The following is a 22,245-nucleotide window of genomic DNA, read 5'->3' as shown; positions in this document are numbered from 1 at the left end:
AAGCCTTTGAAAATCTGGCTTGTGATGGATTGAGTTGGTTGCTGTATATTTTCCACCTCTGCCCTTGAATACTCTAAAGACTACAGAGATGCTCTAATGAATGTTAATGAGATGCTTAATGTGACCACCTAAAATAAAACCCTCATTTTGTTGAGCAAAACTAGGACACAATAGAAAGATAAATCCATGTGTGTCTTATCTCACAGTCATGAGGAAGGCTGGAACCACAGGCACTGACTATTGCGGTGCTGCCAATTGCAACCTCGAGACTAGCAGGACCTGCAGTTTAGGGAACAATTGAACTTATAATCAAGAAACAGAAGATGTGGTTTCACAGATGGTTCAATGTTTAAGCAGTGGGGAAAATCACTGGGTGATTAGATCAGACAACTGAACATAGAAAGCCCTAATAAAGTAAGTTTGGAATCAAGATAAAATTTTACCAAGAGATGCACTTTTGCAGATCCTAAAAATTTATATGGAAAAATAAACTGCAGGGGAAGCAGTTGGGAAAGTTAAAGACATAATATTGTTAGTACATCTGGTTCTAAACTTTTGGCACAATTTTGTGTTTTTGATTTGAAATATTACTGGTAATTTGCTGTAATGAAGCTATAAAACAGTTGAAACTAAATATTTCGCCTGACCCAAATCAACTTTTTTGGCTTATGAGAGATTGAGAGATTACCCTGATAAAGGTGGAAAATCTGAGGACTTGAAGCTTTTCTCAAGATGGCAAGGTTGTTACCAGCAGAACTGAGAAGGGAACTAGGAAAAGAGTTGCATACTTTACAGACTGGAAATTGCTTTACTTGGAAATTGCTCTGTAGCTGCTGAAAATCCACTTGGTCTGCAAACTACCCAATCTGAAGTTTAGTTTCCCTGATCATAAAGCTTAACCAAATTGTTCATAGTAAAACAGACCTTTTATCCCATCAGATCTTTCACTCTAGGAATCATGATATTTATTTCCAAGGCTGCTGAGTAACTTCTCTGGATTACGTCTTATTTGGGAAAGGAGAAAGGGAAAATATGAGGCTGATAGGTCCAAAGTAGCACTGCCGGAAGGGGAACTTGAGGCCATAAACTCCATTAGAAACTGGGCAGAGACCATGAACTTTCTGGGGGTCATCTGATCTTTATTTAGCAACGTGCAATGAGCTCTCTCTCTTATACCTGCAATCTAGTCATCGTGGTTGTAGCAGCTTCTATCATACACTTTGTCAGGCAAGGGATTTCATTCTTCTAGCAGAGAATCGGCTCTTATAGCTAGGGTTTTAAAGCATTAAGTAGCTCATGCACTACTCCAGACTTGCTGCTCTAAAGCGGAAGTGTGATGACCTCTTCTCTCCAACTGAGCTGATTCATAATCAGAGAAGTCTTTAATGACAGATGATACAGTAATTAGGGTGTAGCTTGATGAGTAATTTTCTGGCAGCGGTACCAACACAAGCACTTGCTGTTCTCCCGTACACAGACACTGGCATGCACGTGTTTGCTCCCACCCCGTTCATTGTGCAATCTCAAGGCAAACCTGTATGGGGAATTGCTCTAACAGAAAATAACTCATTTGAAAGATTATTGTCCATGTCTGGCTCAGCATGTGACTATACAAATGCTTGTGCCAGCACAACACGTGGGACAGTAACAGCCTCGGTTAGCAACACTGTGTGTAGCAATGGTCGGAACTTGCAAATGCCTACTTTACTAGGCAGAATGCACGTTGTGTTGTTCTCACTGCTAACTTAGCATTAAGCTGAGGACAACAGGGATTCTTGTGCTTTATATCAAATCTAGTGCTGATATTGCCGAGGCATTATGGAAATGCTAGGAAAGAAAAACAAAGGACGTTGGGTCTGGAAATGTGCCGGATGTTGAGCACTGGCATTCTTAAGAAAGCCCATTCACAGAAATCCTGGATTTAGTGTAAATAATTTGAGCACAAGTTTCTTACCTTGCCACAGTAAAAAATGTCTTCTCGCTTGATCCTTCCTTCAGCAATCTTCTCCCGGATGGCTTGGCCCACTTCATGCTCATTGAAGTAGACAAAAGCACCGTCGATGTGGCGATAACCAGTATCAATGGCAATCTTCACTGACTCCAAACAGGAGCCTTTGGGAGTCTAATGGGAAAGAAAAAGAATAAAAGTATGCAAGAGAGCATCCTGCTTCCCTCTCTTTCAATATATTAGAGTTACTGAGATAGCCACAAGGTTCATGATGGAGTTCACCCAGTCTAACCATCCCCTGCCTCCCCAAACACCTGTGTTTCAACTTCTGAACAAAAATGTGCTGCATACTTTTCTTCAAGACTGTCATAAATGTGGAACCAGGTTGGAAAAATGAGCTGGAAAAGCAGAACATTTGCTATGCATCTAGGAAAGAAAGAGTACAAGAGTCCTCAGAAAGTAGGAACTGAATATATTTGAGGTGGAAATGATTTCAGAATTTCTCATCTAGAGAGTAAAGGCTGTCCTACAACAGCTGTTCAATAAATTCCCTTCCTCAAATGGAAGAAGGCTTTTTGGCTGGACAGAGTTGATCAAACATCTGTCTAATCAGAAGTTCCTTGAATACCTTGTGACCCATCAGGGCTTTCAGCAGGGCAAGAAGGAATTTGGGTGTGACTTCTTTCTCCTCAAACTGACTTACAATTGGGGGCATCACAGTCCGAAGGGCGATAGCTCAGGGGGGTCTACTGGTATTCCCAGCTGTGGACAGTTGCTTTACAGTGTGGCTAAGAATCAGCAGGCTTTTAGTGTATGTGTATACACCTCTTACTGCTTTGGTTTAAGATGAACTCAAAAAAACCTCTTAATAAGTTCAAGGCACATTTCTGTACTGTGTGCTGCACTTATGCTTACTCATCTTTGCTGAAATTCAGAGTAAGCATTTTTTGTGTGTATGTTTTCTTTCCGGAACAACCATATTTTCCATAAGCCAATGTGGCAAGCAAAATACACGCAGGCCAAACCAAGCAAAAAAGCATAAGACTGGTCACTGAAAGCATTTGCTCACTGAAATTGGGCTGAAAAACATCTCCTTGTTGCCAGAGTTTGCAATATGTGAGCAGAGCAGCTCTAAGCAGTGGTGGTTAAGGGCTCTCAATAACACATGGCAACACTTTTCTCCCACTTTTCATAGGCATTATTCTGCTAAGAGAAGGACATCTGATTCACTCGAAGGAAAACTGAAATAGGGTGAGTCAACCTGCTGTGCTGCTGTCTGCCAGCAGGCAAATATCAAAAAGTCAATTTTGCTATTTCCAAGTGAGAGACCAAGACCAAACTTCTCCTGTGAAGAAAACAGAAGCCAGAGACATCTGGAATGGGGACAGGATATGAAGAGAGGATGTCAAATTTGTTGGTTTTGCTGACAACAAGGAACGATAAAAAATGGGACTGGCATCAGGTGCTGCTAGGGAGGACCACTTTCCCCACAGGGATCACTGTCTCCCTCCAAGCCTTCCTTCGGCTTGGCTTCCCAGGAGTTTCCCATAAAATTAGCAATTGCTCTTCCACCACCTGCTGAACTGGAAGGTGTGAAATTCATAGCTGCCACAGGTTGCTGCAGCCTGCAAGAACCCTGGACTACTCTTCCAGGTTAATGGAAGAAAGGCTTACTGAAGACACAAGGGGGCCAATATCTCTGTCTTTAAAATCCCAGAGCTGGGGGCTGGCAGTGGGTTATTCTGGAGTAATGGGACCGTATCCCTGCCAACTTGCTCTGCTCCTCAGCATCCCATCCGGGCTGGCTGCTGTCAGACAGGACTGGGCTGGCTTCTGTTCAGATTCAGCGGAGACTTTCCACGCCAAGATGCAGTGCCTAAATGTTACTTAAAACGTAAAGCCGTTTGTGCTTGCCCTGATTTATTACAGAGGGCCGAGAGGCAGAATGGTGCAATTTGACATGCTCAAGTAATTAGAGCAGTGACGATGCAATATTGTCTGCTTAATTAAGAGAGACAAGAAACACTTGTTTGAATGCTGCTGCTTTCACTGTGGGAGCCTCCGAAGGGCATGCTCAGCCCCCTGAGGGCCCTCGCCTGGCTGTTGATAGGATGTAATGAGGATCAGGGCAGCTAAAAGCCTTTCAGGAGCAGTCGGTGGCTAGCTTTCACTCGGGGCATGCTGGGCAGCGTGACAGGAGCGCAAGGCACGGAGCAGTGACAACATCTAATACGTTCGCTGCCTGAACCTATGAGTGCAGGGTCTGAGGAAGGTGAGAGAGGAAAAGCTCTGGCACGAGCACTGCGAGTCTGCAGGTGCTGCTGACAGTAACCTCAGAGCTCTGCCGCAGCAACGAGCTGCACGGCACTGTAGCCATCGGTGCAAGGCTTGGGCTGACCAGCAGAGCAAGGGGGGTCAGCTTAAAGCTTTTGTGAGCTCAGGTCCAAGGGGTGACTGGTTACCCAAAAGAGAAGTATATTTTAAAAAGAGCGGTCAGTATTTTCTCTATGAAACCTGATTTTTCAATAACTGTGGCTTTTAGACATTTTTGTTTGATTTCCGTTACATGTGTGTATGCAACCAGAACATTCAGTTTACAGTGACATATTACCTTAATACAGGTTTTTTAAAGTTTTTTTTTCTTTTTTTTCCCTTATGTTGGAAAGCCTGAAAATGGGTTAAGGACCTGATCCTAAGATTTCCTCACCTCTCTTTTGCTCTTGTCAGATGGCATCAGCACAGCTCCCAGTTGTTTCATCAAACTGTAAACTAAAGTCCGCAAAGCAAGGATTTCTGAGTTGATTACTGAGTTGCTGATTTTCTCGGTTGTCTAATTTTCTCAGACACTGGGGCCATTTGGTCAGTAAGAGAAGCAGAAGGGATAGGTAAAGAAGAGCAGAGCGTCGCATACCACAGAAGGGTATCACTGCAGGTTTGGCAGGAGGGTGGAACAGAGGAAAATGAGCAAGCGTGCAGCTACTTCAATTGCCTTTGGCTGAATTGGCTAGTTTATGTTAGAGCTGTATGTATTTCTTCTTCTGCATGGGACTTATATACATCTGTACAAATAATCTTGTGAAAGACTCCTCCATCTCAAGGATTAAAGGATTAATCTTATTCTTTAGGGGCTGGAGGAGGCTTTTTTTTTTTTTTTTTTTGGATCACACCTTGATTACTAAGGGCTGGAGACGGGTTTACATTAAATACAAATGTTTTCATTGTGCTAGTTCATTTCATCTGATGTGGTATATTAGCTCTGACAGATTCTAGTTTAAGGTGTTTCAGATGAAAATGCAAGGGAACCTAGGGAATGGTTTTTGGAAAATGCCTTTATTGAACCCTCCAAGCTGAAGGCCTGGGACGTCTGTGAGTCTGGAAACTTTATACTGTATGTTTATTTTCATTCTGATGGAGAAACTATCATCTCTAGCATTTCACATCTCTAATCCTTCCAAAGCCTGCAGTAATGGGCTGTGGTAAACTGCGCTGATGAGTTGCACAGGCTAGTTATCTTGTGGTTTATGCCACTTTTTAGAAGTGCTGCCTTAAGTGTCGTATCTTATTCCATTGTTTTTGACAGACCGTATTAAAGCAGGATGACTCAGATCATGACCATGGCTCATCTGTCTTTCCAGCAGAGAAGGCGCAAGCCTGGATCTCTCCCCTCTACTCACCTGCTTAGCCTGAGACTTCTCAATTTTCAGTCTTTCATGAAGTAAAGGGAGTAGGGGCTGGGCAGTGGCTCACCTCTACCAGGGCAGCCAGACCTCAGCAGCCTCACTGGTTAGCCTACCTACAGGTGGTGGTGCATCCCACCAGCAAGAATGGTTGCCCATGCTGTCTTTTCTCTTCAGGTAGGCCTCCATGTGTTCGCACACCATTTCCCAAGTAAGTGGGGATTAGGCTTTGAGCAGTACGAATGCCTGACGAGGTACTGAAATGTCTCGGCGCTATAAACCTTTGCGCTTTGTCAGTAGTCATTCAGGAGTCTTTGGCCTTAAGACAAATCTTTACTTCTTTATTACATTTTATTTAGCCATAGATAAGAAGTGTGCTTGATCCTTAGCTATAATTAACGTTTCAGTTTCTAATCAGTGTGCCCTGCAACCGTGCTACTTTGATCAAGGGCTGTTATTTTAGAACTGGAATTTTATAACCACTTGTACACTGTAAGCCAGATTTTATCTGCAGTGCTGTTACATTCAGTGACTGTGTGCCAGAAAAGTATTACATTTATTACAACTATTCTGATGAAAGAAAAACTGGTCAGTTAACAAGAACCATTTGCTCTTTCACGAAGAACACCTTTAATAGCATCTAAGTTATTTTTAAGATCATACAGGTTAAAGAAACAACTTGCAGCTTTTTCCCTCTATCGGTCAATAGCCTGTAAACCTACTGATTTACTGGCACACATGACAGATTAAACCAGCAATCACTTCCTTCATGTTCTATGGTAAATATAATCTGGCAGAAGGATGTGGGGAGCAGGCTCAGATCTGCACCTTCACTGAAAGAAAGGAAGAAGCAATTTGGCCCCTTCTCCATAGAAGAAGTAGCCAACTGGCCAGTTACCACATTTTATGAGTCTGAAAAAGCAATGTGCTTCATCAGTTCTGCCTGTCTGAAAGGGTATGCTCTCTTTTCCTCTGAGACCATCAATTTTTTTTAATGTTTATTCCAGACACCTTCCATCACATCCCATTTTGTCAGAAATTATTCTCCCTACCACAGAAAATGTACAGCTTCAGTTTTACTCAGGATTGCACGTGATCAAGCCACAGGAGAATACTTTTTTTTTTTTTTTTGTGCAGGATTACCCACAAATTTTGCTGTTGCCTCTCAAGTAGGACAGTATTTGCTTAGCAGTGTTTGGGGTAGTCCAACACAGTACTGCAATTTAGAGTTGCATTTCAGCTTCATGCCAGTCATTCTGCTTTTTCTGTAGCATCCTTTTCTGGTCAGCAATTTCTATCTACTTTTTAGCTGATACAGAGTGATTACGGCTACCTCCAAAGACAAAGCTAACGGGACATATCAGTGGTAGATAGCAATCTTGCAAGACCACATGAACAGCTCCCATGGGCAGTGCTTTTCAATGACTTAACACCAGTATTGTCATTTTTTCCTTACTGGCACATACTGTAAAGAGTCTGACAGGTTCCCACGTGTTGCTCTGCCTCATTTCATTCACGCAGATTTAGAGTTGCCCCCGCCTTAGCAGCTCATGGGAGCTGAAGAAGCAACACTTGACGGGATGAGCAGTTTACCTTAGCTCTGAGCACCTCACCTGGGCAGTGAGTGGTATCCAGTCCCCCCTCCGGGACTGGTGATCCTGGGAGGAAGAGCTTGAGGTGTTGGGAAAGACAGGGCCAACTCCTGGAAAAAATCTGACTCAAGCTGCAGCTGAATTACACAAGGGATCCAAACTGTGGGCTAAGTGCTCCAGTGCTAACCTATAATTTAAGATGTGGAGCTGCTGTTTAGGAATCTTAGTCAGCTAAATACAGGAAGGAGAAAGTAGGTACATTCCTGGGCTCAGCGCCTCCGTTGCCAGAGCTCGGCACTCACACACAGATTCTTATGCAAGTTTCTAGAAGCCCAATTGCTTATTTCCATTTGCCTGTTTTCCAGAAAAACTGGCAAAGAGGACTGGCTTAAGATGTCAGGAGCACAGCATAGAAAACGTGTACTGAAGACATTACAGGAAAGTGCAGGTTGAGTTTATAAAGCCAGAGGATGTAAGCTGCACAAGGGTACATTCTTAGAATTGTTTAATCTTGTAAAGAAGAAGCTGTACCGTACACCTCTTTCTTGGAAAACGCAACCACCAGCACATCTCTCTCTCTTGTACACATGAAAATCTGGCTTTTCTCCCCCGGAAGTATTGGCAGCCACCATCCGGGAAGCAAAACCCGGAGAAGGGATCTCTGCAAAAGCAGGTAGAGCTGAGGTCGGCGGCAGGGAGCACAGCAAGGGGCTGCTACGCTGGCCTGGGGCTATGCTCTGTAGCACTGCACTAGGTTAGAAAGTGGAGGATGACAAATGCACCCACAGTAGATGCAGTGAATGGCGATGCTCTCTGCCTCGGGTCGTGCTGCAAATGAGCGTGGACAAGGGTTGCCTTTCTGTCTCGTGTGACGTCTCATCAGTGGTCCGAAGCCTGTGGCCTGACTGCCTGAACAGCAGCAACCTAGATTGCATAACTGCAGATTTAGCGTTTCTAGAATTCCTGTGACACTGTTATTCTAGGATTTAGCCAAAGCTGTGTTCAGGAAAGCCTTATTATTGTAGCTGGCAGAGGCTGCTGGAGTTTTTCTTACCACTTGATTGCGGAATCCTCAGCTTGAGGATCGCTGCAAGTTTTCACTTAAGGCAAGCCTAAGCAAAAGGCCTGCTGTGCCCCAATTTTAAGCAGCTAGAGGATTAAAGCAAACGAAGAAAATGATGTGCATGCTGGCGTCCCATGCTCGCAGTGTCAGCTGGGTGTACTGGGACAGTTTCCTGTAGAGCTGGAGCACACAATATCCAGCCCTAGAAAGCACACATCTAACTGAAAGGGTGGATGCTAAACATCGTTCAAACAAGAAATGTGATCCCAGGGATGTGTGAGGTACTAGGGGAGGATGAAGCACCAGCTTGTGCAATAGCAGGGAGAAAGCAAAGATTGCCAGTAGCTCCTCCACTTCATTCCCTAGAGTTAATGGGGAGAGGTTTCTGGCACCAGCTGGCAGAAACTTTTGTGAAGGCAGATGTAAAGCTTGGGGAATTCCACCACCTAGTTAGCTGAACCAACAAAAGTTGGCTTTGATGAAGCTTAAAGAGGCATTTTCTGCACAGCGTTTTCAAGTTTTGACAAATATGGCCTCCTGGGTCAACCGAAGACACAGCCCAGATGTTCTCTTCCCACATGAGCTGTAAGAACATGCTTACGCTGTTCCTCGGGGAACCGCACGGAACCAGGGACACGTGGGAGTGCGCGGCCACGTTTAGCGTATGGAGTCACTCAGGGACGTTTCAGAAAATGGAGCAGGTTTGCCTAGAAAATTGGGCTCTAACTGTTCTTGCCAAAAAGTGTATCTTTCAGTCATGTTAATTCAGATGACTCACTTGTAGGGGTTCAGTTTTTCCACTCTCTTCAACAGTGCTGGCGATTCCCTGTCTCCACTTCTGTAAAGTAGACTGCAGAACTTTTGTTTACATAGAAGGGCTTTCCCTATGGCTCTTGGGCAGGGTTAAAAATCCAGCATCTTTACAAAGCCAGAGAAAGAGAAAAAGTAATCTTTTTTTGGTCAATATTTGGGCTGCATATTCTTGCATTGGTAACAGCTAGCTTTGTAGTTTTTGGAAGAGGGATGTATTGAAACAGCTCGTGCTCATCACTGCCGTGCACAGCTATGGAACGGAAAAGGTCTGCTTCCTGTTTGGTTACTTTTCAAACAAGAATCCTTAAAACTGTTTTTGGGTAGTGCTACCGTCCTTAAAAGCTTATCTGGATTAACCTTCTGTTAGTTTTGCATCTGGACCGATTAAATGCAGTTCCACACTCTGTCACAGCCACACATCTAGCTCCAGCGGGTGATGTTAGCATCTGATATCCACCATCTGAGAGCCGTACCAGCTCAGAGCCAAAGCTGTCATCTCCTAAATGTCGCCTTGCTCTGGGAACTTCTGCCCCCGGAGCGCTCCGGCGGCATCCAAGCCCGTGTGTGTCGGTGCTGCCTCCGGGAGCCAAGTGAAGCTGTGCCAGGTTGGCTGCAAGAGCCAGCCCCTCCGCTTGGATTACACAGGCTTCGCTGCACCAGGGCCAGGCGATTATCTAGCTGTCAACGCCTTCATCAGCCCGGGTCATCCACCCTGCAGAAGGGGGATATACATCTCTTGGTCCTGTAGCTTAAGGAATATTCAGGTTTGGGGGTGTGGGCTAAGTCACTCTGACTTACCAGTGATGCCATCTGCTCATCAGGGCAAACTAAGAAATCTACCATTTTCTGCAACTACCAATTTTGTGGCCACTTTGCTTCATAGGTTGATGAACTTTGTAGCTAGAAAGTTAGTCTTTCATTTGCCCTCTTCCTTGAGACTAGGCCCATCCCCATCAGGCATTTTACATGTTGACCATTTCAGTGAATGAAGCTTTTAATCTTCCACATATGATTAGACGCTCATCGTGTTCAGAGCTGGAAACACCACAGAAGCCACTGGCACGAAGCAGAGATTAGTCATACTATCAGTTTTTTTTCTTGTAAGCTATGGGATTCATAGAAATAAAGAACCACAGAGATTTCAGCAGAGAAGATAGAGAGAGGTAAACAGGCATTTCTGTGAATTCAGCACTGTCTTAGAGCCAATAAAATAGAGCTTTGTGCAAATAAAACTCATAAAAACACAGCTTACATTGTTAAGAAAGTTATGTGCAAGAATCTTTTCTCCAGCTTGACAGAGGGTGATAAGTCATTTTGTCAAATCCAACTTCACCAGTAAAAGGACAGTTCTTGCGCAAAAGGTAGGAGCTTTTGAGCTTGCCACATATCAGGAGGAAAAAAAAAAAAGGCTGCCTTTTCCGATTAACAAGTCCTTTTTTTTTTTAATATATAATTAGATGACTTAATTTTTCTTTCTTAATGAGTTAGAGATGCGATCTTGCATTTATGCAAGCCAAAACTGTTCCATTGTATAACATGAGATTACAGGGAGTTAGCAGGAACTGAGGCGTCAAGAGGTGGTTGCAGGCAGGGGGAGGAGAGGTCACGGCTGAGAAAGCATTGAAGGCACAGGAGTGTAGAAAGACTGTTCCAGCTGCAGAGCAGGAAAGTTGTATGGCAGAGTGGAAAAGGTTCTGATTATTTGCAAGTTAAATGAACTCTGCTCTTCATTGGTGGCAAATATGCCATTAAAGCATATATGATAGGGAAATATAAAATGTGTCATGCAACTTTAAGATTTTTAGCAAAAGTCAGTGATGAAAGCAGGATTTGTTTGAAAACCATTTGATTTTTTTTGCATTTTTCTACTCGGTACCCTCATTTATTTGTGATGAGAAGGACAGCAGTACCTTAAGCGTTCGTCCCTCGTGCTCTGGCATGCTTGCCACCTCCGTAGCAAAAAGCAGAGATGGATTAAGGCGGTAACACAGCCCAGAGTCACTGCAGTTTCTTGAAGCCTCGCGCAGACTCCTTCTCCTGTCACTTCTTTCTTACGGGGCTTTTGATCGTGTTTCCAAACCATTGGCTGCCCTCCTGCCTGAGAGCCACGTTGTTCTGCTGCCTGCTAAAAGCTGGCGCCTGCTGCTGCCTCATGCCGGCATCTGGGGACCAAATACTAAGAAATCCTGCCTTCATCCACTCTTGGCAACCAGGCCTTGCCAGTAACTGTGACTTAGTTGAGGAATAAGGAGTAAAATCCGAGAGATTAAGCAACGAGGGCATCGCTGCCCGTAACCAAAGGCGAGGTGTGCCACTTGCACGCTGCAAGCAGAACGGCTGGGGTATGGTCTAGTCCTGCGAGCGGGAAACCAGCTGAGTCATAACTTTGATCTAGCTACAGAAGCATAGTTTGGGGGTAAATATTGTTCAGCCTGAAGGCTAGGCTAATGGTTTATTCATATGCAGGCAAAGAGCCGTCTTGGACGTGTAGCAGCTCAGGCACAGCTTTCTCCCTGGGCTGTTGTAATGTGCCTCCTTTCCTCCCACCTTTGCTTCATGTGTGCGGGTCTCAGCTCGGGAGTGTGGCTTGAGGATGTCCTCAGAGACCCTGAGAGACACCTCGGAAATCCCGGCCCTGAGAGGCAGCATGTTGCTGTGTGCTCTGCTGCTCCCGAGTGCTCCCTGGGGATAAGGTTGATTAATACCCACGGGGAAATGCTGCTGCTCAGAAAGCAAATGGCTTGAGAAAGCCAGAAGTGGTCACCAGTGGGCACTGTAAAGGGGCACAATGCCCTGTGGAAATGCTGCTAGGGAGATATGGCCCCACCATTTTTTTTTATTTTTATTTTTAAAGTTTTCTTCTGGGAACTTATTTTACTTCTTAAGTTCAGGGCATGAATATGAGGCTTCATAGCCAAGTATGTCAGCTGACTCCCCCACAGCTCTTTTCAAATTGGATTCCAGATACCTTTTTTAAGGCTAAAAAAAGGCAAAATGTATCGCTGGCCTACATCTGTGGTGATTTTGTGCAGGTTCATTACAGAGCTAACTTCATACTCCAGGTACTCTCTGAGTTCACATACATGATTGTGTGTTACTGTTCATGTTAATAGGACTGTGGTTTTTTTTTATTGTTTAATAGTGTGCTGTGGGAAATAAACTAAGGCTGTAAGGACACGGTGCATGTTATGGCAATTCCTGCTTGCTTCTGCCTCTATTACTTCTTTCAAGTAAAATCTTGTAGCAGAGTGGGAGGTTTGCCTTAGGATGAAGAAGAAAGTTTGGATTTGGAGAAGGAGGAATTAATAGCGAAGAGATCAGGACGTGGAAGTCTTTAAGCTTCAACCCCAACTGCAGAGATCTCGGGTATTGCTCCTGCCTGGGACTTTCAATACCCAATCCATTTCATGGATTTGGTTCAAGCCAGGTGACTTTCTTTACAAGTCACTTGCTATCATTGCTGTCTCCATCCGATCATGTTTCAGAAGCTGCTGATGGCCAGGAGGAAAACAAAGAGAATTGAATCATGTGTAATCCCCCCCGCCTGCAGCTTAGGGATCCAGATCTCACCATGGGGATAAGTTAACTGATACCTCTCTTGACTTCAGGGTAGCCTACGGCCAGCCCCAGCGAAGGGCAGCCTGCAGCAGAGATGCAGCCCACACCATTAGGGCTGATTGAAATAATTTCTGCGTGCACCCTCGTGCGAGGAACATTTTTGGCATAAAAGCTCCTACGAGAACACTAGGGGCTGCTGGGACTATACAGCAAAAATTTACTCTGTTCAGCTTCTAGCTTGGGTGTAAAAAGTAATTCAGAGTGCCAAAACAGTGTTCTTACTTATCCAAAAAAGACTTTTCACTTGGTCACTCAGATCGGATGTGGGAGCCCTGGATGAACTTTTCCTTTCCCTGATTCAAACCAGCCAACCCTTTTTAAGCAAAACGCAGGCTCGTGCTCATGAGGGTGACTTTGTGGCAGTTAGGGGTTCAGGCATGGGTCTCTCCTGCCTGGCGAGAAATCACCAGGCAGAGCTCTTCTGCAGCCAGAGCCACCGGGCTGTGGGATGGGTGTTCCTCCCGCTCCCATGTGTGCGTGGTTCTTCTTGCCCCCCCCACAAGCTACCACATACCCCACAATCACGTTATTTCCCTGGGCTGCATGATACGAATCTGATCCCCGGAGGCAGAGGGGAGGACTGAATCTGGTTTCCCACCGCCCAAGTGGGTTCCCTAACCAGCAGGCTATTCGGGGTAAGGCAACTGCTCCCTCCAACTGCTTTAATAATCCTTTGATTCCTCAGCTTGTACTGCCAGTGCCCAAAATGAAATGCTTTGCCATTTGTTTTGCCTGAAACTATTCCACAAAACTGCTTCCAATTTATGAATGGATTTGGCTACCTCAGAACCTCATTTTTAGTAGTGTCACAACTTGCCAAAAGCCCTCACCCAGTGCTATTCTTGAGCGCTTTGCCCAATCTTATGTTTCAGAAGCAGTGCCTGTGTACAGTGTGGTTGCTACAACCTTCCCTCCGAGCCCTCTCCTCCCTCAGTCAAAACAGGAAGGCAGGAGAGGATGTGCGGCCAAGGCCCCTTGACCTTCCAGGGAGACAGCGAGTATTTATGTGGAGGCACTGGGCTGGTGATCTTAGCCGTGTTGACAGGGATGAGTTATGAAGTGAAGCGGGCATAAGTGCAGTTTTAACGAGGCATAGGATTTCCAGGATTTAGGAGCGTTTTTAGCACCTTTCCCCTCTGAGCCTGCTCATCCCCATGCCCCGTCCGCTGCCCGCCAGGTGTGGGTACCACTGGGAACCAACCCTCTGATCCAGCTCTGCACTTGAACTGGGCGATGCTACAGGCTCAACGAGGGGGCTGTCCTCCTCCATCCTCCCCTCCCACCCCCCTGGGGCTGCCTTCTCCCTCCTTCCTCCCCAAGGTGTTCAATACCCTCGAGAATAGAGTCAGTGGCCTGGGGGCCCTCAGGGAGGGAAAGCTGGATGTGCAGCCTTGGCAGAGCCGCTCCTGCACACACGGAGCTTTGCCAGGAGGATCCACGCAGCCAGAGAGAGGCAGAATTGGCCTCAAATTTTAAAGCTGTCTGGAGGGCCTTGATAGTCCAGACTCCCTGCTTCTGCTGTGGTTCCCACCCAAATCCATGAAGGGAAGGGACACTAGGGAGAAGGGAGGAGAGAAAAAGGGAAGGAGACAGCAACTGAGATTTTCAGTGTTTTGCTTGAGTCCATCCTTGCTAGGATGGAGAGGCAAATTTATGGCAGGCTAGATTTTACTTGGTTCCTTCCCTGTGCAAGGAGAGCACAAAATCAGCTTCAGTGCACTGGCATCTGCACCAAAAAGCAAACTAAGCTTTTTGGTAATACAGCTATTAGCATTCCGTGAAAATAAGAATAGGAAACACCACTTAGAGCAGCAAAAATGTCTTCTAATAGCTTCTTTAACAATCAGTCCAAATTTATCACTAATTCTATGACCCACTGAAAATTCCTTTCTTCCTGTGGGGGAGATGAGCTGATAGCAAGTGGATTCATTGCATTTTCCCACTGTGCTAGGAGAATAAAACAAAAACTCCCAACATTGCACTATCAGTGTTGTTAGTCTCGAGCAATTAGTTCAACCTGTACCCAGCCAGAAGAGCAGCTTTCCTTTAAGTGCAGGGAAAAAGCTTTCAAAAAATGCAAAGTAACCTGATTGTCAAACAGACCTCTTCCCCAGCAGCCAGCTCTGCTCCAGCTGAGTGATACGCTTCATTGAGTCAGTAAGCTCATGCACGAGACCAAGCTTCAGTCAACAGATTTTATTTTTCTGTTTGATGTTTCACAACTGCAGAAGCAGGACTTATCTTCTGAAGTAGTCTTTAGGAGAACAATTAAGTTATTTAAGACGAGCTGCTGACACATTTCAATTCTGAACGCGCTGCTGTGCAGTTTACCCAGACAAAGCCCGAAACATGAAAGCTGGCCTCCTGCCTCTGTTTCCTTGTAACCAGCCGTCAGAGGAACAGCTTTCCCTGCTCCGTGGCTAGCTAGATATGCCTGGTTTGCTTAACCAGCGGGCGCATTCCTGCACTTCAGGAAGAACGTCCCGGGTTCATTACGAGCTACTGGGCTACAGCGCCAGATTGAGAAAACAGATTTGTTTTGGACAAGCTGCTCTGACACGGAGGTGCCAGGGTGAATAACCTTTGAAAAAAAGTCCGCCTCCAAGAGCAAGATGAATAATCTGACAAGTGAGCGGCTCTGCGTTTCATATCAAAGCACGAAATGGCTACATGTCTCGGAGATCTGATTCATGAGCAGAAATAGCGTGCTCGGGACGGCTGGCACCATGACTTCCACCAGCTGCCTGCCCCCACTACTGGCAAACGGGTGGCTCAGATGCTGCTTCTTAAGCAATTCAGCCACAAAAGGCGACAGCTAACCATTTTAAGAGAAACATGTCAGTGCTAGTTTATAGCCTTGCTCACTAAGGTAAACCTTGAAACTGTCCCTCGTTGCCACAATCCCTTTCAACTCTCTAGGCAAGAGGAACAGGATGGAAACCTTGCCAGGCATCCCGGTGGAAGGTGTGCCAGGCACAAGTCAGCACTCAGCAGAGCAGCTTGTCCCAGCTCAGCCACACTTCGTGCCATGGCAAGACACTGACAGAAGCCCCCCGTCCTCCCGTTGGCAAAGCAGCCTTTTTGGGATGGACAGGCTTTAAGCCGTGACCCATTTAAATGCCCTGCCCCATCACCAACCAGCAGCTGCAAACAATCCTGCAACAAATCCAGCAGTGCCCTGCTACCACGTTTCCCCAGCTGCCCTCCCTGGCACATTCCCTGACTCAAACACACTGTCCTAATCCTAGCATAGGGCTGCAGCACCTCCGGATCAACACGTAGTATTTCACCTGGTCTCCTGAGAAAATGAGACTTTTGCAAGCGACTTATCAGTGCTTTGCTACCTCTTCTCAGCTCCTCCTCTCGCTCACAACTTTCTAATGTGTTTATCATGTGCAAGGGAGACAGCTCAGAGAATCAAACTCCTACAGATGTGGGGGGGGGGGGGAGTGTGAACGGGTGGCTGGGACACGCACCCATCCCCACGGAGGGTGTCCTTACACAGCGGCTGCAATTGCTCTTAATTGGGGTTGCCATAGCAAAGTCCTGTCTGCATTGTCCTGTCCTCCCCTTCCCTCACCACAAAACAAAGGAGGCACACGCAGAAAGCCAATTCCCAGGGGCTGATTCGGCTGGAAACCACCAGCACCTAAAAATGATTGATGACTGCTGGATGAGCTCCATGGGGAGGGCTCGCCATTGCCCTGACCCGCAGGCGGGCAAAGGAGGACATGGGATTTTGCAGGGCCGGGGCAGAAGGAGCGGGACTGTGGCCACGGTGCTTTCAGGACATCCGACCTTCTGCGGAGTGAACTCTTAGCAGGGTTACTCTTAGCCGAGAAGGCTGCCCAGCCTACTTTAGCTAAATAATGCCACAGCTCGCCCAGGCTGTGGGTGGGAAGCGCGGTGAGGCTGGGCCACCCCTTTGCCAGCAACCCGCGGGCTGGGGGCATGGCAGGCAGAACTGCAAAGACCGCTCTAAGTTTATTCAGAACTGTTTTGTCACCGAATTATGCAATCTTCGGCTGTGGTACGTTAAAGCTCCTGTTAGGGAGCTTAATTTTGTTTCGCTAACCCTTATTCAAGGAACATCACTAGCTAAAAATATCTCCAGAAACTCTAGTGATGTGGGGGACGGTGCCCAGCCTCTGAAATTGCAGATTCCCACTGATTCTCCCTGTGTGAACTGGCGCTGCTAACCAAGGAAACTGGCAGCTCTGGGGATTTCTTACACCCCTTCTGTATCACTCATACACTGCCTGCAGCAGCCTTTCTTGAGGGTCTTCTTTGACATTGTTATTAATATGCCACATTTAGCGGTTGTTAAATGGCTTTAATCAAGAATTTTCTTAAAAATGGTATTTTTAAATACCTCGTGGTAAGCAGAGTCATGCATGTAACATTGCATCTCAGCTCTGATACTATTACACAAGAAGGGGGCTGGCGATGCTAACTCTTTCGCTTCCCTTCAAACAAACAAACAAAAAAGAACTGATGCAAGATCAGTCCGCTTAGGAGAGCGAAAGGTAGCTGCTAGGGAGTTGCCTCAGTGCTCCCAGGTGCGCAGAGGGAAGAAGCATCAGGTGTGCTTCCACGGCCTTGACGCAGCAGCAAAGTGCCACAGTTAGCTGGGATGCCTGCCCGGGACGCACAAAACCGAGGGATGCAGAGTATTTGAGAGTGGTTTGGCCGCTGGCAGTCAGCTGTGGGAGCCGCAGGAATCAGGATGCAGGAATTTGGGTCTTTGTTTCAGGAACATTCCTTGGAAAGTGGCGGGGCCAGCTGCGAGAAGGTCCGAAATCCCTTGTCTTATCAGTGCCGGGGGCAGCGGGGCCAGCCCGGGGGAGCCGAAACGCGGCGCCCCCGCCCGGGGACGGGGCTCGGGGACCCCCTACGGGGACCCGGTTCTCTCCTGGAGCTGCTCCCCTCCCGCTGCCCGCGGCACCCCCAGGGGTCCCCGGCCCCCAGCCCCTTCCCCGTGCGCCCCCAAGAGCGGAGCTCGGCGGCGGTGCGGGAGGCGAGGCGCGCAGCGCAAGGATTTGGGGATCGGCGGGATTTTGGGATATTTCCCCCCTTCTTCCCACCTTTCCTCCTCTGCGCGCTGCCGGTGCTCTTAAGGAGAAGTCGGGTTTTTCTTTTTTTCTTTTTTTTTTTTTTTCCTTTCTTTTCTTTAAAGTTTGCGCGGAAAGGAGCAAAAAGCAAGCCGGGCGCGGGAGGGAGGAGAGGAAAGGACCAGGAGGGCAGCTCCCCACCTGCCCCGGGACCCGGACTTACTTTCTGGGGGTCGGCGTAGGTGCCCAGCCCCAGCAGCGGGATGCTGTTCCCGTCGCTCAGCGGGACGCGGTGGCTCTCGGCCGTCAGGTTCATCGTGCCGCCAGGTAGGGCTGCCTCCGCACGGCCGGGCGGCGCCGCTCCGCAGCCAGCCCCCTGCGCACCGACCCACCTCCGGGGGCCGAGCTCCGAAGTGGCCGCTGCCGCCGGCCGGGAGAAGCCTTTTTGGGGGGCTGAGCCACCACGTGTGCCCGCCGCGGCCCCGCACCGCGCCCCGCCGCGCACCGCCCCGCGCCCCGCCCCGGCTCCGCGGACACCGGCGGCCCCCGCGCACCGCCCCGGCTCGGCAGGGCTCAGCACGGCTCAGCACGGCTCGGCTCGGCTCGGCTCGGCCCCGCCGGGTCGCGCCGAGCACCGGCTGCTCCGTGGGAAACTCGGGGCGCGCCGCTGAGCGCGGAGCCGCCCGCGCCCAAGGGGGTCGGGGGCTCCCCGGGGCTTCCCTGGCTTTGGGAACGCGGGTTTGGGAAGTTTTCCTGCTGGGGGGTGAAAGGGTTTTAAAAGGAATGGGGCTCGCTTGGTGTCTGCCCCGGGTGCGGGCACCCCTCCCGTCCGCAGGTTGGCGACCGGTGTTTTAGGGGCAGGCAGGAATGAAGAAAATCCCAGCCAGGAGGGTGGTGAATTGTTCCCTTGCCTCAGTGTGAGTCCCGAATTACAGTTCCTCGCAGTCTAGCCCTGCACCACGGTGGAAAAAATGCATGCATTTCCTATTGCTGCTATCCCTGAAGGGGACAATGCTCCTTGTGAAATCCAACCCACAGCTCTTGCTGTCCTTTCCGACTCTCTCAGTCCACTCGGGGCCAAGCTTTTACTCCGCGCTGCAAAGATGTTCTCTGGCCTGAGCCAGCTACGTTGTGTCCTGCAGCTGTGCTGTGCCGAGCTCTCCCTATCTCATTTTGAAATGTATGGCCTTCCATATCTTCCTAGTTCTGCCTGAAGGTAAGCCCTCAGAGAAGATTATTCCTTGGCCATGGCAATGTCCTTCTCCTGGGAGGTTATTTTCACTCTTGTAATACCATGCCTAGCTTTCTGTGCGTGTCAGTAGTTTAGCAAGTCTGCAATTCAAGGAGGGGTTCATGGATCCATCACATAAGCCATCTTCACAGGGTTCTTGAAATCAATAGCTGGGTGCTAGTTTGCATTTGGGGAAAAGGTAGTGGCTGTTAAGGCTGGGGATCTGCCTGAAGAACACCCTGCCAAGAGAGCCTTTTACATCAGTGTTGTGGGTCGGACACCTTCAAGGGTCTCCAGTGGAGACTGAAAAATTGCTGCTTTTGCTGGTAGGAACCTGCCAAGCAGCTCATGACTAAGTGCAAACCCACTAGATCTCTGCTAGATGGCACGTGCAGTGCTGCAGGACAAGGATAGCACGCCATGGTGTAAAGTGCTCCTTGGGAAGTGAACTGAGGCCAAGGCTTTTCTGACCACCTGCACAACGTACTGCAAAGATCTAGCTGTAAGGTGGCCAAGTTATCATCTCGGGGAGCAAAGCTGGGACAAACTACAGCCTAGATGTGGGCACTGTAGGCAGCTTAGATCTGCTGAACCCCATCCCACGTTATCATGAGCTGCGGGTGCCTGGGAGCGCAGGGGTTCCCACGGGATAGGGAGGAAGGGAACCCAGTGACCTCCTCCATGCTTCCCCAGCGTAACTGGCTGCAATTTGCTTGTTTCAGGAGCAGCTCTTATCTCCTCCCTCCATGCCAGCCATGTGTAAGTGTACTCTGTGTGTTTGTGGGAGGACAAGTCGATGCCAGTGCGTGGAACAGCCTGCCGCAGCTCTTAGCTATAGACCTGCTTCTGCCCTGTTTCCAGCAGAGAACAGCATGGAGTGAGATGGAAGTGGTGTGAGTAGAGAAGTCTGAGGTGGCAGAGGACATTCGGGGGCACCTGCATCTCCAGTCCACAACTGGTATCCTGTGAAGAGGCCCCGCTGCCCCGTGGCTGGTTCCTACCCCTGAGCTCCCACTCTCCAAGCCCACCCTAGCACTTTTCCAATCATTCCCCCTAACCCAGCAGTTTGTGGGGGATTTATGGCACTGCTCACTCATTTGCCCTGGGGTCGGGACACAAGCAGCTGGATCCATTGCTCCAGCATCAGAGCTCTGCGTGCTCTGAGCTCTGCGTGACCCCAAACTAAGCACAACGTGGCTGTGCCTGCGGTGCCTGTCCTGGGTACGTGAAAAAGCACGAGGAGCCCCAACAACTGAGGAAGGGGGGCTGATGGACTTGCCGTAATTCACAGAAAAGGGAGCTGGGGCAGGAGAACAACTCCAGCTTCTAGGAATGGTCAGGAAAAGCAGTCTGCCAGGAGAGCCCGGCAGCCCCAGGCCCCCCTGCGCTGCGAGCCCCTGGCACTCGGTGCAGTGGGGGTTTCCGGCAGCCCCCGGGCAGCAGGCATCAGCTGCCTCTCTTCTGGTTCACTGCGAGCCTGGTCCTTGTAAAATTCAGCCCATGTGCTGGTTGGAGAAATTGCATCGAGGTTTATGAGTCCTCCCCCAGCCCTAGCCAATAGCGAGTAGCGTGAACGCTTTTACACATGCAACTTCTTAATTCCCACCGCAGCTCCGGCTCCCTGCCCTACTGTTTTAATGCCTGCACAGATCTTATAATAAAACCCAGGAAACAGATAGGAAAATGTATTTTTTTCCCTATTTACTACTGAGTTACTAGCTCGAAATAGCTTTGTTTCACAAAATCTAGAAGTACTGGTGGATTTTAGCTTGATGATGAGTACCCTTTAAAGAACAAAGGGAGCTGAACAATGCAGTCCAGAATCCTTTGGATATAATTCTCATTAGTAACAATTAATGATAGCTGTTCAGGGAAGTATAGTTCTCAGCTTCAGAGCTTAAATGACTTAACCAGATTTTTTACGAGGGCACTGTATCTAGCAACTCCAACTGAAAAACAATGCAAGTTTCTGGAGGCAAAGCTTTGGCTGCTGGTTGTTGTTGATCAGCAACTATTCAGGAGCTTTTATAAAATGCAGATGTGATCTTAGCTCTTTCTCTAGGAAATAAAAACAACGAGGTTTCAGCCTGGCTTTAGGAGCAAGTAATGAGAATTACCATCCTATCGTCACAAGTCCGCAACCTCTAGCAAGGCTTGTAAAGCACAGAAATACACCTTAAAAAAGCAGCTAAGGTATATGCATGATTCCCGGATTGATGGTGCAGTTTTATAGCTCCATTAGTCATCTCAGACCAGTAAAGAACAGGGTTTTGAAAAGCAGCAGCTTATACTTTAATGGTTTTGTTCCCATGTATATGCACACAACAGATAATGATTTCATACAAGATCTTAAAGGAAAAGTGGATCAGACAGCTGAGGTTTCTTCCTGTTAAAAATAACAGAAATCTCAGCTAAAGAAAGTGTTTAATGGCCCCCTTAGCCAAATAAAGTTTGTCAGCAGTCTTTTAAAGGAAAGAGATCACCCCTTTTCTCATTTTGCATTGAATTACTGAGTAACCCAGGAACAGGAGAAAATGTGTTGTGGCCTTTAAATACAGCCTCCCTGGATTTCGGAAGATAAAAGACGGGAATGAGAAAGAATTGTTGACTGGAAAGGATGGGCATTTAGGTTTCCTATTTTTCCTGAGATTTGTGGGTTGCCAGTCCTTTTTCTTTTCTTAGCAAGCTGATGTTTTGGACAAGGGAAGATGTTAAAAATAGCATTCTCTTGGGTCTTGTAAATTCGTGTGTGTTTACACATCGCAGATTAGATTAGTGAGTTTCTAGAGGCTGGTGACCTGTAGTGCCTAAAAAGTTAGCTTTCTTAGAAGGAAAATAGGAAGTGTTTTTATACTATATGGGCTTCTCTATTAGACAAAAAACGCATGTTGCTACACTGTTTCTATTTTCTGTATGAGCTGTGCTTCACTATGTGTAATTATCTGCTAGCATGCATACTCTGCATGTGTTTTTGGTTAGAACTTCTTAAAACATGGGTTTAAAGTCTGCATATTTTCAGCCTAGTCCTTTAATACCTCATATAAACTAGCATGCGTCCATTGTGCTTGTGGAATAGCTATTTATAATGTATATTTACAACTATTTAGCTTAGAGGTTTTGGTAGCATGTGTCAAGACCAATATTTCTTTTGCCTTTACCTCACTAAATACGATTAACTAATGCATATAAAGAGAAACTTCCAATCTCTCTTCTTAACTCCAAGAAATAAATCTGCATAGTGTTTTGTAGGTG

General features: G+C 47.5%; 2 protein-coding genes across 7 annotated transcripts in view; one reads left to right on the top strand and one right to left on the bottom strand.

Moving 5' to 3' along the window:
• The window catches only part of AKR1D1 (aldo-keto reductase family 1 member D1), a 33,726-nt gene extending 15,456 nt beyond the window's left edge, over nucleotides 1-18,270 (bottom strand). Inside the window, exons 1-2 of the mRNA XM_083852210.1 lie at nucleotides 17,986-18,270; nucleotides 1,955-2,122 (exon numbers count right to left, since the gene is read on the bottom strand). Coding sequence (XP_083708336.1) covers nucleotides 1,955-2,122; nucleotides 17,986-18,078 — 261 coding nt within the window. The 5' untranslated portion in view covers nucleotides 18,079-18,270. The remainder of the gene's footprint in view (nucleotides 1-1,954; nucleotides 2,123-17,985) is intronic.
• LOC310905611 (protein mono-ADP-ribosyltransferase PARP12-like) overlaps nucleotides 1-22,245 on the top strand; it is a 113,416-nt gene that overhangs the window by 66,848 nt on the left and 24,323 nt on the right. The gene's annotated exons all lie outside the window — the stretch shown is intronic.

This window comes from Anser anser (assembly GCF_964211835.1).
Source record: "Anser anser genome assembly, chromosome: 1".
NCBI classification, from domain to species: domain Eukaryota; kingdom Metazoa; phylum Chordata; class Aves; order Anseriformes; family Anatidae; genus Anser; species Anser anser.
This window is presented reverse-complemented; position numbering and strand designations above follow the sequence as displayed.